Below are 18,010 nucleotides of genomic sequence, written 5' to 3' on the forward strand. Positions count from 1 at the left end.
ACATAACTTGTATAATTTGTCTTTGACAAGTTTTCTGGCATATACTGCATTTTTCAGTACATAAGTATATTTAATGGAGGTGTTTTCAATTGCATGACAGTCTGTAGTTATCACTTTTGGTGACTATTTTCCAGTTTCTTGCCTATGCTTTCAAGTTCCTGAATGCAAACAAAGGTGCTGAAGAGACGGACCACAGTTTTCTTTCTTTACCACAGAGCTTCAAATTTGTCTTTAGAACTGAAGACCACCTTCTATGAAGTCTACCTACTGCACTACCAGAGCTAGGGCACAGAGCATATATGTGTAGTGTGGTGTTTGCCTGTATGTGAGCACACCAGATGTGTGCAGTATCCATGGAGGCCTGAGGAGGGCATCAGATCCCCTGGAACTGGAGTTAATAACTGCTGTAACTGGGTTGAGACAGGCTTCACTATGTAGCCCAAGCTGGGTTCCAGCTATCAAAGTCCTGCCTCAGCCTCTCTAACCACAGAACCATCTAGACTACATAGAGCAGTCCTTGCGGTGCTGGGAAGGCAGGCTTAAAGCACCACACCAACAAACATTTCTAAAGCCTCTGCTTAAGTTGAAGGATTTAAACGGGGAGAGCTGGGACTGTGTGAAACTAAGCACCTCACACCCCTTCACAACCAGCTGGCACTTTATCTTCATCTCAGTGCCTGTTACCTAAGCACCTCACACCCCTTCACAACCAGCTGGCACTTTATCTTTAAGTGCCCGTTACCAGAGCTCCTAGCATTTCATCCTCAGTCATAATCCTACAAAGTCATGCCCCAACTTCTGACAAAAGTGTACGGATTGAGAAGACCCACTGAAATATTAGCATAGAGTTAGGGGTGTGGGGATGAAAGGTTTCTGGTGTAATGTGCTGCTGTAACTGCTACAGAGCAGTTCTCAGTTCTGACACCGCTGGCAGAGGTGTTGCTCCTGAGGACCACTGAGGAAGGATCCAACCCTAGCTTCTCAGCTTGTCAGTGGCCGTCTGTGCCAGAGTGTTCTGACTTGACCGTCCCACATCTCCTTGTCTCTACTGGATCACCAATCATACAGCCAGTCCTACCAAGCTCACTGAAGAAGGGTCTGGGCCAGGGCGTGGTGGCACACAGCGGCAACCCAAGCACTCTGGAGATAGAGGTTTAAACTGCAAGAGCTCAAGGTTTTCAGATACAGCATGCTGCTTTTTATGATTTATTTTTATTATTTTATGTATGTGAGTGTTTTGCTTGCATGGATAGCTATGCATCGCATGCATGCTTGGTTCCTGAGGAAGTGGTGAGCCTCTATGTGGGTGCTAGAAATCAAGCCCGGGTCTTTGGCAACAGGAGCTCTTAACCATGCCAACTCTCCAGCCCCACAAGCCCAGGAGGCTAAGGTAGAAAAACAGCATTCAGGACCAGCCTGAGCCATAAAATAAAATCCCATCTTAACCAAAAACATAACACTGTTTGATAATGGATAACTCAATGAATATTCTCACAATTCAGCATCTTTTTCTATTATGCATGCCTGCATTCCTAGAACTCACTTCTGATTATAACATTCCTGGTAGGCTTTCCAGTTAACTGTCTCCTAAAGCTTGAAATCTTAGCAGTTTAAATTTCTTGTAAAATAGCAAGCTGTCAAGGAGTCAAGGTCATAGCACCCAGAAGTGGAATCCAGGTCTGCACAGTTCACTGAGTGAACTTTGTCCTTGCGCTGTTTTCACTAACTTCACGCCTTAGATTCTTGGTAATTCTGCTGTTTATGCTTGCTAGGAAACATCTAGTTCAAGGGGGCTGGCTTTCAGGAAGCAGACCTGATGAGAACAGGCTAATGCCATTCAGTTTCGCATTTTTCCAGGAGTCCAGCATGAAACCAGATCCCCTTGAGTTCACAGGCCTTAAACTGCTGGTGTAGTTGAACTGTACATTTAGCTCAATGATCTCTGGGAAAACAGACCCAAGTAAAGAGAAAATTTCCAGAACTGGCAAGATGGTTTAGTGGGTAAAGGCTCCTAAGTGTGGCGAACTGAGTTTAGTTCCCCAGGACCCATGTAGTGGAAGAGAACCCACTACAACCCGTTCTCTGACTAACACACTTGCCCACACAGAAATGTAATGAATAAGATGGAGAACGCTGAAGACTTCTGGACACACAGAGAAAATTTCCTACTAGATTCTCCCCTTTAGAAGCAGGCATTTCCATTGTCCTGGGATAGTTTCCACACGTGTCCACTCCCACTGCTCTTCGCTCTTCACCACTAGTCCTCCTCCTCCTCTCACGTCTTTGTGTGTTCCAGACAGTGGTTGCTTACAGGATCACGAGGGAGGGCTTTACAGGGTCAGGGACAACCCTGAAGAAAATGTTTCTCCCACCTCATTAACCATTAACTGCTTATAGAACCTGAGAAGGAAAGGGAGGGCCTCCTTTAGCCCTCCCGGTTCTGTACTCTTGGGACTTACCCACATTCCAGTCAGAGCACATCCTGAACACTAGTCTCGGCAGAGGAACAGCAGTGGCGAGTGCCTTTGTTTTTAAATGTCAGCTTGAATTGAGTTACAACTTGTGAGGTTCCAAAGCATTTTCCAGTACTCCCAAAGCTGAAAATGTTGTGCACTATTCAAAAGCCTTTCCTGTGTATAATTTTGCTATGTCATTTGAAATAATCTTTTCTAGACTTCTCTAAATGTACTCATCACATATTAGTCAGCTGCTTATCTTCCCAGGGATCTATGACATCTCAGGTAATGATTTCTGAACTGTTATAAGAAAAATACATAGGCTTTGAGAAAATAACACTATTCCTAATTTCACTTTTTTGTTTTGTTTTTCGAGACATGGTTTTTTCGTTCTCCATGTAGCCCTAGCTGTCCTGGAACTGCTGTGTAGACCAGGCTGGCCTTGAACTCAGAGACCCACCTGCTTCTGCCTCCCCGAGTGCTGGGATTAAAGGCATGTGCCACCACAAACACAATTTTATTTATTTATTTTTAAAATTTATTTATTTATTATGTATACAATATTCTGTCTGTGTGTATGTCTGCGGGCCAGAAGAGGGCACCAGACCTCATTACAGATGGTTGTGAGCCACCATGTGGTTGCTGGGAATTGAACTCAGAACCTTTGGAAGAGCAGGCAATGCTCTTAACCACTGAGCCATCTCTCCAGCCCCAAACACAGTTTTATTATTGTTATTTATTATTAGTATGTGGAGGTCAAAAAAAAAAAAAAAAGACTTGGTGGAGTTGGCCCCTTCCCTTCTATCTGTGCCTGGATTCCAAGGATCAAATTAAGGTTTCCAGGCTAGTATGGTAAAGTTCCTTTACTTTATTTATTTGTTTGTTTGTTTTGCCAAGGAGAGTTTCTTTGTAACTTTGGAGCCTAGCCTATTCAGGAACTCGCTCTGGCCTTGAACTCACAGAGACCTGTCTTTCCTCTGCCATTGAGTGCTGGAATTAAAGGCTTACGCCACTACCACCTGGCAGAATTTTTTTCTTAAGTGCTTTTGATCAAACGTAGGCCAAGCAAGTGTACTCCCACTGAGCTATGCGCACAACCCTCTTTGCTACCCAAAACCAACCAACCAAACAACCAACAAAAAAATCACACCTTTAAATTCCAGAACTCAGGAGGCAGAGGCAGGCAAATCTCCGAGTTCTAGACTAGGCTGGTCTACAGAGTGAGTTCCAAGAGAAGCAGGGCTATGAAGAAAATCATGTCTGTATGGAGTGAGTTCTACAATGGCCAGGGTTACAAAGAGAAACCCTGTCTTGAAAAAAACCACAAAGAGAGAGAGAGAGAAACCCTGTCTTGGCAAACCACAAAATAACAAAAATCAAAACTGATGTCTAGTCAACAATAAAGCCCTAACTAAGACAGCAATGTCCTTAGAAGGGACCTAGAGACCTTACCCATCCATATGTGACTGTAAGGAGCCATCAGTCTGCATGCTGGGAGAAGGGCTCACCAGAACCTCACCATGCTGGACCTCAGTCTCTGACTTCCAAACTGTGAGAAATGCTTAAGTTATCTGGTCTATGAACTTTAATTTGTTCGAAAGTGTCACAAGCTGGCTCCAAACCTGGCTTTGTAGCTTAGGATGGCCCTGAACTCCAGGTGCTCCTGCCTCCACTTTCCAAGTGCTGGGGTTGCAGGTATGTTGTTTCCCTTCAGCAAATTGCTGCTCTGCAGTTGCTAGCCTTCTTGGGCAGCCGCCTGGCAACTCAGGCCATGACCCAGCAGGAATTCCGTTCCCACAGGCACCAGCTATATTGCTGTCGCCAAATTGACCCCCCCCCCTTTTTTGTTTTTTGTTTTTTTTTTTTTTTGAGACGGTTTCTCTGTGTGACAGTGCTAGCTGTCCTGAAACTAGCTCTCGTAGACCTGGCTGGCCTCAAAACACACAGAGATCTGCTGCAGGACAATGGTTTTACCCTGTAAAGATTTGTTTCTTGTGCTTGTTTAATAAAATGCTGATTGCCCAGTAGCCAGGCAGGAAGCAGAGGCAAGGCAATGAGAACAGGAGAATTCTGGGAAGAGAAAGAGTGTCCTTCCGCTCCACCAAAATGAAACTAAACAAACAACAAAAACCATGCCACACAGAGTCCCTTCCTACTACATCCTGTGCATCTGTCCATCATCTTCCAGACGCCGTCTGACTCTCGAAGATTACTTTCTGTCAACAAGTTGCTAACCCAGCCTCCGGACCCAGGTTGATTTTGTTTAATTAATGCAAATGCAAACTTGGGGTTTACAGCGTGACTGAATGTCCTGTAACACAGGTGCGCATACCATACCAGGCCATGGCGACCCAACTAAAACACAGCAGAGGTTTCTTTTGGTTCTTTCTTCTATCTGACCTCTAAACTTTATAAAGTTTCCTCCCTTGGTACATGTACCATCATACATAACACAGCCTATACACGCTGGAATGGATTTTCGTATATCTAGTAGATAGCACTCAATTTGTACATTTCAAATGTATTTTGGATTCTAAAGAGCAGAACTTAATAGACAACTCTGTGTGTGTGAACTAGTGAGATTCATCTAGCCTAGTTGGTTTGAGCCTCTTTCAGGCAGCTTAGCAGATCTGAGCCTGTCTCTCAGTAGTTCTTGCTATTTACAGACATTTGTAGAGTGAGGAGCTAGGTGCTTATGGTCAGGTTAGGGACTTCCTGAAGCTTTTCAGGTGTTTTCCTGAGCTTTTTTGTTTGTTTGTTTGTTTGTTTTTAGACCAGGCTGGCCTTGAACTCAGAGATCCACCTGACTCTGCCCCGCCTCCACACACCCAGTGCTAGAATTAAAGGCATGTACCACCACAGCCTGGCTTCTTCCAGAGTTTTAAGATGATTTTCCACAGAATGCGATATTTTTGTCTCCATTTAGAGCATTCTAGGTTTTAACTGGCTCCCCCCTCCCCCCAAAAAAACCTGAGCAGGAATGTTTTGTCTTAGAGGAAACTGCTAAACACCACTACCTCCCAACTCTCACAGAGGAGATGGGTGCTCTAAGAAAATGGGTTGACACTTTTTTAAAACAGAGTCTAACTCTCTAGTCCTTGGTGACAGGGAACTCACTATGAAGAACAGGCTGAGCCGGGCGGTGGTGGTGCACACCTTTAATCCCAGCACTTGGGAGGCAGAGGCAGGCGGATCTCTCTGAGTTCGAGGCCAGCCTGGACTACAAGAGCTAGTTCCAGGACAGGAACCAAAAAAGCTACCGAGAAACCCTGTCTCGAAAAAATCCAAAAAAAAAAAAGAGGAAAAAAAAAAAAGAACAGGCTGTTCTTGAACTTGTCCTCACATCCTGAACATGGAGTGATGGGTATACACTACTATGCTTGGTCCTTTGCTTCCATTTTTCTGATATATATATATTTTGAGATAGGGTCTAGGTATAGCCTGACCTTGAGCTTGTCAACTGAAGTAACTCTGCCCTGAACTCTTGATCTTTCTGTCTCTCTTTCCTGTTTGGGGATTATAGTCATGGGCCAGCATACCCTGAAAAAGCATTTTGTAACAAAAAATATACTGGATGTCACTGAACACTGAGTCTCTATGAAAATCCATTATCTTTCATGACAAACTAAAATGCAAAGCTAAATTACGAAGCTCCATTATTAAGAACCATGAATAATTTCAAAGTAACTCTAAGATTGCAATTGCCATTGAAGTTAAAAATAGAGACTGATGAATTTACAAGGAGCATGGCAGCTGAGGGCTTACCTTTCCTAACTGCCATGGTAGATCACATTTATTTATTTATTTATTTATTTATTTATTTATTTATTATAGATTTCTATCTCTTCCCCGCCACCGCCTCCCATTTCCCTTCCCCTCCCAAGGTAGATCACATTTTTAAAAGACTTTCTGCACAGCTGGTTTGGGATTGTAAGTAGGATGGAAACCAGCAATCTAACTAACGGCATGGAACTGAGCTATGTGGAATTTGTCAAGGAAGTAGCACTACAGCTCAATTTGCTTTTTCTGGATAAATCTTCAAATTTAGCTGGGCCTGTGGGTGATAGTGGCACATGTCTTTAATTCCAGCACTCAGGAGTCAGAGGTATTCACATTTCAACGAGAGCACAGACCTCTATCTATGCTTGGGAGGCTATGACAGTAGAGTTGTGAGTTCTTTTTTTTTTTTTTTTTTTTTTTTTTGGTTTTTCGAGACAGGGTTTCTCTGTAGCTTTGGAGCCTGTCCTGGAACTAGCTCTTGTAGACCAGGCTGGCCTCGAACTCACAGAGACACAGAGATCTGCCTGCCTCTGCCTCCCGAGTACTGGGATTAAAGGCGTGCACCACCACCGCCCGGCTCCCTCTTTTTTTTTTAAGATTGATTTATTTTTTATATATACAGTGTTCTGCCTGCAAGACAGAAGAGGGCACCAGATCTCATTAGGGAGGTTGTGGACTCATTAGGGAGGAACTGAACTCAGGACCTCTGGAAGAGTAGCCAGTGCTCTTAACCTCTGAGCCATCTCTCCAGCCCCCGAGTTGTGAGTTCTAAGCCAGCCTGAAACAAAAACACCGAGACCCCCACCTCAAATCAAAGGAGGGAGGGAAGGAAAGAGGGCACGGGGAGGGGGGGGTATTTAATATTTAAATGTAAATTTCCCCTTGTAAATTGTGCTTTCTGTGTCTTGCTTACAACAGTCTCTCTAACAGATTACAGAAATACAAAACCACTTTCCTAGTGTTTTCTTTAAAAACCACATTTTTACGTTTATGGATGTTTTGCCTGCAAGTATATCTGTTTACATGCCTTGTGGCCTTGGAGGTCAGAGGAGGGCCGCACGTCCTCTGGAACTGGTGCTGTGAGCTGCTGTATTGATGTTGGGAAACAAACCTGGGTCCTTTGGAAGAGCAGTTAGTGTTCTTGATTACTGAGCCATGTCTCTAACTCCCTATTGTCTCAATACTTTTCCTATTTTATTTTTTACGTCTAAGGTTTTTATCCATCTGAATTTTTTTTTGTGTGAAGGTTTGTTTTAAGTTCAACTTTTTTTTTTTTTTTTTTGGTTTTTTGAGACAGGGTTTCTCTGTAGCTTTGGAGCCTGTCCTGGAACTAGCTCTTGTAGACCAGGCTGGCCTCGAACTCACAGAGATCTGCCTGCCTCTGCCTCCCAAGTGCTGGGATTAAAGGCATGCGCCACCACCGCCCGGCCCTTAAGTTCAACTTTTATTTGTTCATTCAAGTATATCAACTTCCCCAATATTAACTCATCTCGCATAGGAACTCTGACACTAATTTCGCCGTGTATTGAGTGTTAGAGCCTAGTGTACATACTTCCGTAAGGGCTGTGAATTTTAGTTCCTGCTCTTTCTGAGAGCTGTCTTAGTGACTATCTTAATTTTCCTTCTTTTATGTAAATTTCGAAATTCACCCCAATTCCATTCAACAGCTTATAAGCATTTCAGTAGAAATTGCATTAAAGGGTTAGCAAAATGACTCAGTGGCCTCTGACCTCCATGTGGGCTTGACTGGCCAGTCAGTAGAAGGCCTTAAGAGAAGAATGCAAGAAGAAATTACCTGCAGAACTCATTGTTCACTTCTGCTCCCTTTTCTGGTAGTTAGCCAGTGTAGATGCTGTTACTTGCCCATAAGGCATTCCTGAAAATAAAGATCTCAGCTTCTGTACCACAACTGAAACACATAGCAATACTCCCACGGCAAAGCATGAGATTGCTCGGGATCACTTACATGTAAAATGAAGTTTTAGACTTTTGTTGGAAATAAATATTGCCTTTAGTTTTTGAGACAGGTCTCTATTCCAGTCTGGCCTCCACCTTGCGGCAATCTTCCTGTCTTCCTTTCCCAGATGCTGGGGTCAGTGAGTTACCATGCCCGGCTTTGCTCCCTCTCGCTCCAGATGATGGCCTCACGATATTGCCCATATAACGTTAGAACTTCTGGACTTTTGAGCAATCTTTCTGTTTCAGACTCCTAATAGCTGCTGCTACAAGCATGTGCCTCTGTTCCCTATTATGGAAAAGACTTTTGATACAGGACTAGACATAGCTCAGAGATAGAGTGCTTGATGCATGAGACTTTGGGTTCAATCTTTAGCACTGTTTAAAAATAAAAAAGCATGGTGGCACACGCCTTAAATCCCAGCACTAAGGAGGCAGAAGATTGCGGATCTCAGTGAGTTCAAGGTCAGCTTGGTCTACAAGAGCTAATTCCAGGACTCGCTCCAAAGCTACAGAGAAACCCTGGTCTCAAAAAAACCTAACTAAACAAACAAACAAACAAACAAATAAAAGTGGTCTCAGGGCAGACAAACAAAAAATGTCAACTTTTATTATTCTCCAGGCTGAAAGTTTCCCAGCACACTTAAAGCCAAATTTCTGCAGGATGTGGTGGTGCACACACATTTATAAAACCAACACTTGGCAGATTTCAGAAGAATTTCAAGTTTAAGGCCCATCTGGGCTGTTGTGCTTTCCTGTCGCTTTAAGGGACAAGCCACGCCCACTCCCATTACCTCTGACCTGCCTGCCGCCATCTTGGGCCCTTTTTTTCTGCTTCCTTGATGTGCGTGCTTTTTATTATAAGGAAGACCTGGGAATGTTATTGAGACAATGGTGCCGTGACTCGGATCAATCCCTTGGGTTAAAAGAGATGGTTAAGCTGGCCGAGATAAGGACACTCACGATTAGTTGATTTGTTGTTTGGAGGAGCTGCATCCAGGCAGATGGAACAGTGGGTTGTTGTAGAGAAGGTCCTCGAGTCCTGATTCTGCCCCAGGAGGGAGCTCAGAGTCCCGGATGGTGCCTAAAGCTGGAACTCCAGCCCCAGGTGGAAGTCTAGGGCGGGCGAATCATCTGAGTCACAGCACCAAAATGTTGTTCTTTTTTAAAAATGCTCCAAGATCCCCGTGGCAGTAGGCAGCAGAAATGCTGTAGGTCCCAAATGGTGGTGGCAGGCCATGTGGCGGCAGACAGCGGGCCCTGGGAGCAGCCAGTCCCAGGCAGAGGCGGCTGCTGGTCTCAGAGCAGTAGGCAGAAATGGCTGCCAGTCTCAGAGCAGCGGCCCAAGTGGTGGTGGTGGCGGGCCATGTAGCAGCAGACAGTGGGCCCCAGGCAGAGGCAGCTGCTGGTCTCAGAGCAGTGGTGGTGGGCCATGTGACAGCAGGCAGTGGGCCCCAGGCAGAGATGGCTGCTGATCCCTGAGCAACGGCTGGTCCCAGACAGGGAGACAAATGGCGGGTGGGCAGAAGACAGAAACATGGATAGACACAACATGCAGGGTGAGGTTGAATGTTTATTCAGGGGGTTATGGAGGAGGAAGGGTGAAGGGGGGGACAGAGAGAGAGGGAGAGAGAGAGAGAGAGAGAGAGAGAGAAAGGGAGAGAGAGGAGGAGAAAGAGACAGAGAAGGGGGGAAGCAGAGAAGTGGGGAGAGAGGCAGAAGCAAAGCTGCCTCTCTGAGAGGAAGATGGAAAAGAGAGCAAGCTCAGGCCAGAAGCTGAAAATCAGCCTGCCTCAGCGGATGGGGAGGGGAATGGGTGTGGCTTGTCTCTTAAAGGGACCAAAACCATAACATGGGCTGTCTCAAAGAAATTTATACTTCTGATCTTAGTTTTTATGTTTTTTTTTTTTTTGGTTTTTCAAGACAGGGTTTCTCTGTGGCTTTGGAGCCTGTCCTGGAACTAGCTCTGTAGACCAGGCTGGTCTCGAACTCACAGAGATCCACCTGCCTCTGCCTCCCGAGTGCTTAAAGGCGTGCGCCACCATCGCCCGGCAGTTTTTTATGTTTTTTTTATTTTATTTTTAGTTTTTATGATTCTACACCTGCCTTCCTTCTAACAGTTATTTCTCTTTCCCTTTCCCCCTACACTCCACCACGCTGGTCTTTTATTCCATCCATCTTTCCACTATTCTTTCAACTAGTCTTTGAACAGTTTTCCTCCAGAGATTCCCAGTAAGGGTCTGGAAAAAACCTGAGAAATGACATCCTCTCAAGAAACACCTACTTAGCGCCACCTTCCTCCTTTTCCTTCAGATACTCTATTCCATCGCCCTGATTTCCCCCACCCCATAATAGTAAGCACAGGTTGAAATGGTCTCACCCATTGTATTTGATTGACAGTCGCCTATTCAATAGAACCACAGTATTCACTTATGCACCTCTTCCAAGTGTCCATCAGTGTTCTAACCCCCTCACTTTCCCGTTACCCATAAAGTAGGCATTTTTTAGTATTTTACATTTTACAGATGAGATACCGGCCATTCACAGAGATGAAGTGGCTTCCCTGGCAAAAGCATCTCACTTGCTAATTCTTGAAAGGACATATGCTGTGGAGGCTCTCCCGGGATGTGAACCACGTAGAACCACGTAGGCGCTTCGGCTTCACCTGATCAATGAATCAAAATCAATAGTTTACCAAGATTTCCAGGTGATGCCTATCAAAGTTTAAGTCAAAGACAAGCTAACTAACTCCTAAGTAACACGCCTTTCACACGCATCCCAACTTCGCATCCCACACTCTAAGACAACCATAGGCATCTTTTCACGCCAAGGTTCCCCTCCCCTGAGCTTTGAAAACTTTGAAGGGAAAAACGAACTGGAGAAGTTGCAAGGCCGGATGGAAAAGCGGTCAAAGCTTCTGTTATGAGTCCCTGCCCACAACAAACCTCGCCTTCTGCCCTGAAGGAGAATGGTTCCCGGAATATACGCAGTTCCGGTCTCGGAGTAACAGCCAATAGGAGAGGCGAGAGACCGGAAGTAGCCGCCACGCCGTCACGCCTCTGGGCGCCTCCCCTCTCTCGGGAGGGTGAGACGTTCCAGGGGCTTGTGCGGAGCTTCAGTTGCTGGGTGACCGTTGGGGCCGGGACGGAGTGAATGTCCGTTGGCGGGCGGGGATGCCCGGGGTGACCTTCGAGCTCCGGACAGGGAGGACGAGGGCGTCCTGACCGGCTGCGGCGACGGGCCGGGCGGGAGCGACAGGCGGCCGGCTTGCGGAAAGGCCTGTCCAGGTAGGAGTCCACCCGGCTGGGCCAGCTCACGGCCCACGCGGCTTCCTGTCCCCACGCACCTCCTCCGCGACGTCAGTTCAGGATTCCGGAGGGACCCACTCTCCGGGTGACCACGGTTCTTCATTTCACGCAACACCGGGGTTAGTGGGTAATTGTCTTTGGTGTCTTTCATAAGAAGCTTCCAGGCACAACGTCTTTTATTTTAAATTTAACATTCCTTGAAGTTTGGGGACTTTGGCTTGGAGCCTTCATGCCTTCTTTTTTTAGATTCCTTTTTTTTTTCTCTCGTACAGATACTGGAGCCTCCTTTTTTAAAAGAAATCTCCAGTCCTTAATTGTGATGAAACCTGCTGCTTTCCCAGTGTCTTGACTGCAATTGTGGCCTGGGAATTTTCTTCTCTATACGTGAATTAGGAAAGTTAATTACTTAGTTATGGTTTGAGATCCTGGCTTCCTCTCCCTAACCCAGTTCCTTGGTGGGCTTAAAAGTCGCTCGCAGCCACGGCTTAGCTACAATAGTTTCATCTTCACTCGAGGGAAATAAAGGAGGAAATGTACCCAAGACTTTTGTCCTTAGCCTTTACCGATTTTACATTATTTACTTTTCCGGAGCCGAGGACTGAACCCGCTCAGGTGTCACATGCTTGACAAGTGCCTCACCACTGAGCCACCGTGCCTTCCCTTGCTGCAACCCATTTCTAAACTGCTCGTGTTGAGACAGGGTCTTACTAAGACACTCAAGCAAGCCTCGAACTCAGTGTTGCCTTTGTAGGCCTTGAATTTGCAGGTTTTCATTCCTTAGCCTCCTGAGTGACTGGATTACAGGCAGATTTGACCAGTTTTGCTAAGAGTGCATTCAAGACTAGTCTTCTGTTCCTGATTAAAATGGTTTCTTAAAAAATTATCTAAAAAATTACCTTAAATCTATTTGGTCTATTTGGTTAGGTTAATTTTTGCCGTTAGGGACTTGAGACACACACAAACTGGAAGATATTAGCATATGTTTGATTTTAAAACATTTTTTGTTTGTTTTTAGTTTTTTTTATTTTTTATGTATGTCTTTCCTAGTATGCTTCGAGGACAGAAGAGGGTGTCAGGTCCCCTGGAACTGGAGTTAGATGGTTGTGAGCTGCCGTGTGGGTTCTGGGAACCCGATTTGAGTTCTCCTGAAGATCAACAAGTGATCTTAACCACTGAGATATCTGCCCAGTCCCAGAAACATACACATTTTTATCATATAGTTTTTAAAGTTACATTTGATTTATGTACGGGCTTGTTGAAGTTTCACAACTTGTGTTGGAGGCAGGGAACACCTTATTGGGATTGGTTGTCTCCTTCCTTCAGTTGGTTTCTGGGCATTGAGCTTAGGTCCTTAGGCTTAGCAGTAAGTGCCTTTACCCATTGGGCCATTTTTAGGGTCCCAAAATGCTTTGCCTGATTGGTTGTTTTTTTTTTTTGTTTTTTTGTTTTTTTTTTTTTTTTAAGCAAGGTCTTATCAAAGCTGGTCTGCTTCAGCCTGCTCTCTGTTGGAATTATAGAATGTGACATCACAACTTCCTTATTATTCAGTTTAGTTTTTATTATTTGTTAAAAATAGCTTTTCTCTTTTTAATGTTTTAATAATTTTTTTTTATGTGTGTGGGTATTGTGGCTGCGTGTAAGAATGTGCACCATGTGTGTGCCTGGTCCCTGTGGGTGCCAGAGGAGGGTATCAGACCCCCTAGAACTGGAGTCATAGTTAGGAGCCACCATGTGCCACCATGTGGGCGCCGGGAACCAGGGTCCTCTGGAAGAACTGCTGGACCACCTCTTCAGACCCCTTGTTATTCAGTTAATTAGTGCTCCGGAGATGAGGAAAGCCCTGCTATGTTGTGTTATCCAAACAGAATTGGATTTCTTTGGTTCGGTGTACCTCCTCCTCAACCTGCCCCATAGCTGAGACTCCAGGCGTGTATCACCCAAAGGCTCACTATTGCTTTTTAACTTTTTTCACCCTAGGTGCATAATGGCAGAAAGTGTGTCTCCACTGAAGCACTTTGTGCTGGCAAAGAAGGCCATCACTGCGATCTTCGGCCAGTTGCTGGAGTTTGTTACTGAAGGGTCACAGTTTATTGAAGGTTGGTAACCTCTTAAAATTTTTTTTTTTTTTTTTTTGGTTTTTCGAGACAGGGTTTCTCTGTGGCTTTGGAGCCTGTCCTGGAACTAGCTCTGTAGACCAGGCTGGTCTCGAACTCACAGAGATCCGCCTACCTCTGCCTCCCGAGTGCTGGGATTAAAGGCGTGCGCCACCATCGCCCGGCTTTAAAATTTTTTTTATGATTACTGTTGAAAATATATACAAGTGTTTTATTATTTCAACTTTAGTTCTTTATTTTGTTTTGAGATCAGGCCGGCTGTGTGGCCAGAATGAATTTAAACTCCTTATCCACCTGCCTCTGCCTCCCGACTGCTGGGTTTACAGGTGTGTTTATTGGTTTATTGTTGAAGTCACATTGTTTTGTATTCTGGGGACAATACCATAGTGAGTTAAAGCGATTTCATAGTTATTAAGAAATGAGTAAGATACTAGTCAGAGTTTTTTTTTTTATTTTTTTATTTTTTATTTATTTATTTATTTATTTATTTATTTTAAATATTTATTTATTTTGTATGCAATATTCTGTCTGTGTGTATGCCTGAAGGCCAGAAGAGGGCACCAGACCCCATTACAGATGGTTGTGAGCCACCATGTGGTTGCTGGGAATTGAACTCAGGACCTTTGGAAGAGCAGGCAATGCTCTTAACCTCTGAGCCATCTCTCCAGCCCCATAGTCAGAGTTTTATGAAATTAAAAATTCCTCCTCCTAAGACCAGTAGGTAAGAGCAGACTCATTTTTTTAAAATATTTATTTATTTATTTATTATGTATACAATATTCTGTCTGTATGCCTGAAGGCCAGAAGAGGGCACCAGACCTCTTTTACAGATGGTTGTGAGCCACCATGTGGTTGCTGGGAATTGAACTCAGGACCTTTGGAAGAGCAGGCAATGCTCTTAACCACTGAGCCATCTCTCCAGCCCAAGCAGACTCATTTTAAGGCCCTGTGAAGATAAGAGCCTTGCCCCAGGCCCACAGAGCTAGGATATGCCCAGCCACCAGGCATCTCTATGCAGCCATTACATAGGCCTTTTCCCCAGTTTGTTTGTGAGCAATTTTAGAATCTCAGTCTTTTATCTCTTCTGTCACCTGAGATGTAATTGTTTTGGGAGAGGATAAATGTTTTCCTTTTGTGCTTGTAAACTGCTCAAAAGTAGGTAGCCTCAACTGTCTTATCAAGATATACTAATTTAGAGAGAACTAATTTGGAATTTCTTCAGGTTCTTAACATATCTCTATTAAGTTAACAATGAAAAAGTGAGGAATTCCTAGAATATTTGTAGATAGCCGGTGGCGGCAGCAGTGGGCGTGGTCTTTAATCCCAGCACTCAGGAGGTGGATCTCCCTAAGTTTAAGGCCAGTCTGGTCTCTACAGAGTGAGTTCCAGGCCAGGCTCCAAAACTACAGAGAAACCCTATCTCAGAAAAAATCAGAATATCTATTTCCAGTGACAACGGAAAGGCATTTAATCTCTTGGTCGAATCAAACTTTTTCCCACTTTAAATTTCCCTCACCACATTATGAGCTCCTTAGGTCTGGAACTTTTGTTATCTCCAATTCCAAATGTCACATAACTCAAGTTTCATTGAGTGAAAAAGTTTGTTTTCAATTTGGGAAGAATTTGAGCCAGCACAGCGACTTGTGAAAAAGTCTATTTCTTACACTTGATAGTGAGTAAAACTGAAGTTAAATGTAGTAAAATTTCTTTTGGTCTCCTGTCAATTATAGATTGAACACTGCTGGGAACTAGTGAAAGGGCAGCATTAGAATCCGAATTCTTTTGACTTGTTCTAAAACCTCGGAAAAAAATATTGCAAGAAAGTGTGTGTGGGGAGGGGTGGGAAGTGTAAAATGAGAAATAGCAAGGAGTATGATATGTAAGGTAAGGCTTTAAGCATTACAATCTTGGCTTGGTGGTGCAAGTCTGTAGGATCTGGAGTTCAAGGTCCTCAGCTCTGTGGTAGCAATTCAGTGCAGTCTTTCTACTACTCCCCAGTTGCACATGCTTTATTAATGGACTTGAAATGTAAAATAGGTGGGAAAAGCTTGAGTCTCCTTGTCTTATCTTCAAAAAGAGACAGTTCTAGCTCTTTCTTCTATTACCAGGATGAGGAAAAAGTGAATGTTTTACTCTTTTTCTTGATGTGGGAGTGATTTCTTTCTAATCTTTTGCTTTCATTGGTTAATTAATAAAGAAACTGCCTAGGCCCATTTGATAGGCCAACCCTTAGGTGGGTGGAGTAAACAGAACAGAATGCTGGGAGAAAGAAGCGGAGTCAGGAGTTGCCATGATTCTCCCACCCTACACAGACACAGGTTAAGATCTTCCCTGGTAAGCCACCTCGTGGACTACACAGATTATTAGAAATGGGTTAGATCAATATGTAAGAGCTAGCCAATAAGAGGCTGGAACTAATGGGCCAGGCAGTGTTTAAAAGAATACAGTTTCCGTGTAATTATTTCTGGTAAAGCTAGCCAGGTGGCGGGGACACAGCCCCGCCGCTCCTATTACAACATTTTCTTTTCTTTTTTTCTTCTGTGTAACAATCCTTACTGTTGTAGAACTAGTTCTGTAGACCAGGCTGGTCTCAAACTCACAGAGATCAACTTGCCTCTGCCATCTGAGTGTTGGGATTAAAAGTGTGCACTACCACCCCTGGCCCATTTCACTCCTTTTCAAACCCGTGATCTTGGAACTTCCTCCATCCTTGGTTAGGGCTGTGTGTACAGTTTGCCTGCTCTGATCAGCCCAGCTTCTGCTGCAGTCAGTATGTCTTTCTCTCTGCCTTTTCGTACAACTTGGACTATTGTATTCCTTCCCAGGGAGTCAAGATGTGGAGTGGTGGGGAAAAGGGGCTTTCCTAGCTCACAGACTGAATCCCACCTTCCTGTTAGAGGGGTAGGAAACTTCACGGCTTATTATGTGAACTTCTTTCCAGCTCAAGATTGGCTTGAACAAAAATAGATGGCTGTTAGGTTCTTGTTTCTTTCTTTAAAACTGAATTTTTGTGTCATATATGGTTTGAATTTTTGACTGCTAGATAAATATTAAGTAATTCCTTTTACCAAGTTCTTTTTTTTTTTAAATTTATTATGTATACAATATTCTGTCTTCATGTAGGCCTGCAGGTCAGAAGAGGGCACCAGATCTCAGTACAGATGGTTGTGAGCCACCATGTGGTTACTGGGAATTGAACTCAGGACCTTTGGAAGAGCAGGCAATGCTCTTAACCGCTGAGCCATCTCTCCAGCCCACCAAGTTCTTGAAATCTTTAATATTTTTGAAATTAATGCAGGGAAGTCATCACTGTGGACATTCACTTTTTATTAGATATTCAAGGTTATGGCTTAGTGGTAGAGTGCCTGCCTAGAATGTATGAGGTCCTAAATTAAATACCTGACACACACATCTTAAAAATAATAAAGAATATGCCAAATACTCAGATACTATGAAGATTTTTATTTTTCAAGTGATATGCTAATGTATCCAGTTGTATGCTTAGCAGAATTCATTCATATCGCTTTTTCTAATACTATTCCAACTTTGCAGCAACTTACAGGAATCCGGAACTTGATAGAATAGCAACTGAGGATGATCTAGTGGAAATACAAGGCTACAGAAACAAGCTTGCCGTCATTGGGGAGGTGCTGTCGCGGAGACATATGAAAGTGGCATTTTTTGGCAGGTAAAGCTTCATGATTTCATCTAGGGTTAGCTGCACAGGTCAGCTTTTCATTCTCATATCTCCTGGTGTTTCAGTGGGTTGTTTTCCTCTTGCTTCCCCCACTTAGGTTAAGTATTCTTAGGTTAAGTGTTGCAGCTGTTACCTTGTCCATCTCCTGACTGAACGTGAAGCTTCATGAGAGCTGGTATACGTTCGCTTTTAAGGACTCTCTTCTCATAAGGATTGCCTAAGAAAGATGGAGAGATAGGTAATGAAGAACATGTTGTTTAATTTTTTTTCTCCTTTTCTTCTTGAGACAGGGTTTCATGTAGCCTAGGCTAGGGTTGGCTCCAATTTGCTATTTAGCCGAGGCTGACCTTGAATCCTACCATCATACCTAGGTTGTGAATTATTTTTCTAGGTTTATATTGATTATTTTAATTTACTTGAGAATGGGGGTCTCACTATGTATCTTTGGCCATCCTGGAACTTGCCATGTAAACCAGGCTGGCCTTGAGCTCACAGAGATCTGTCTGCCTCTGCCTCCTGATTGGAGTTCTGGGATTAAAGACGTATGCTGGCCGCGCGGTGGTGGCTCACGCCTTTAATGCCAGCACTCGGGAGGCAGAGGCAGGCCGATCTTTGTGAGTTCGAGGCCAGCCTGGTCTACAAAGGAAGTTCCAGGACAGGCTCCAAAGCTACAGAGAAACCCTGTCTCGAAAAACCAAA

The 18,010-nt window shown here is 44.1% G+C and overlaps 1 protein-coding gene across 2 annotated transcripts in view; it reads left to right on the forward strand.

Moving 5' to 3' along the window:
• The first annotated feature begins 11,267 nt into the window (after positions 1 to 11,267).
• Mfn1 (mitofusin 1) overlaps positions 11,268 to 18,010 on the forward strand; it is a 42,934-nt gene continuing 36,191 nt past the window's right edge. The window contains exons 1-3 of one of the 2 annotated variants that reach the window (XM_041659348.1): positions 11,268 to 11,479; positions 13,478 to 13,596; positions 17,167 to 17,302. In XM_041659348.1, the coding sequence (XP_041515282.1) occupies positions 13,485 to 13,596; positions 17,167 to 17,302 (248 nt within the window). In that variant the 5' untranslated portion in view covers positions 11,268 to 11,479; positions 13,478 to 13,484. The other variant, XM_041659349.1, reaches the window with a different exon arrangement.

The sequence above is a fragment of the Microtus oregoni genome, unplaced genomic scaffold, assembly GCF_018167655.1.
Source record: "Microtus oregoni isolate MIOR12 unplaced genomic scaffold, Mior012 000010F_ref0000083, whole genome shotgun sequence".
NCBI lineage: Eukaryota > Metazoa > Chordata > Mammalia > Rodentia > Cricetidae > Microtus > Microtus oregoni.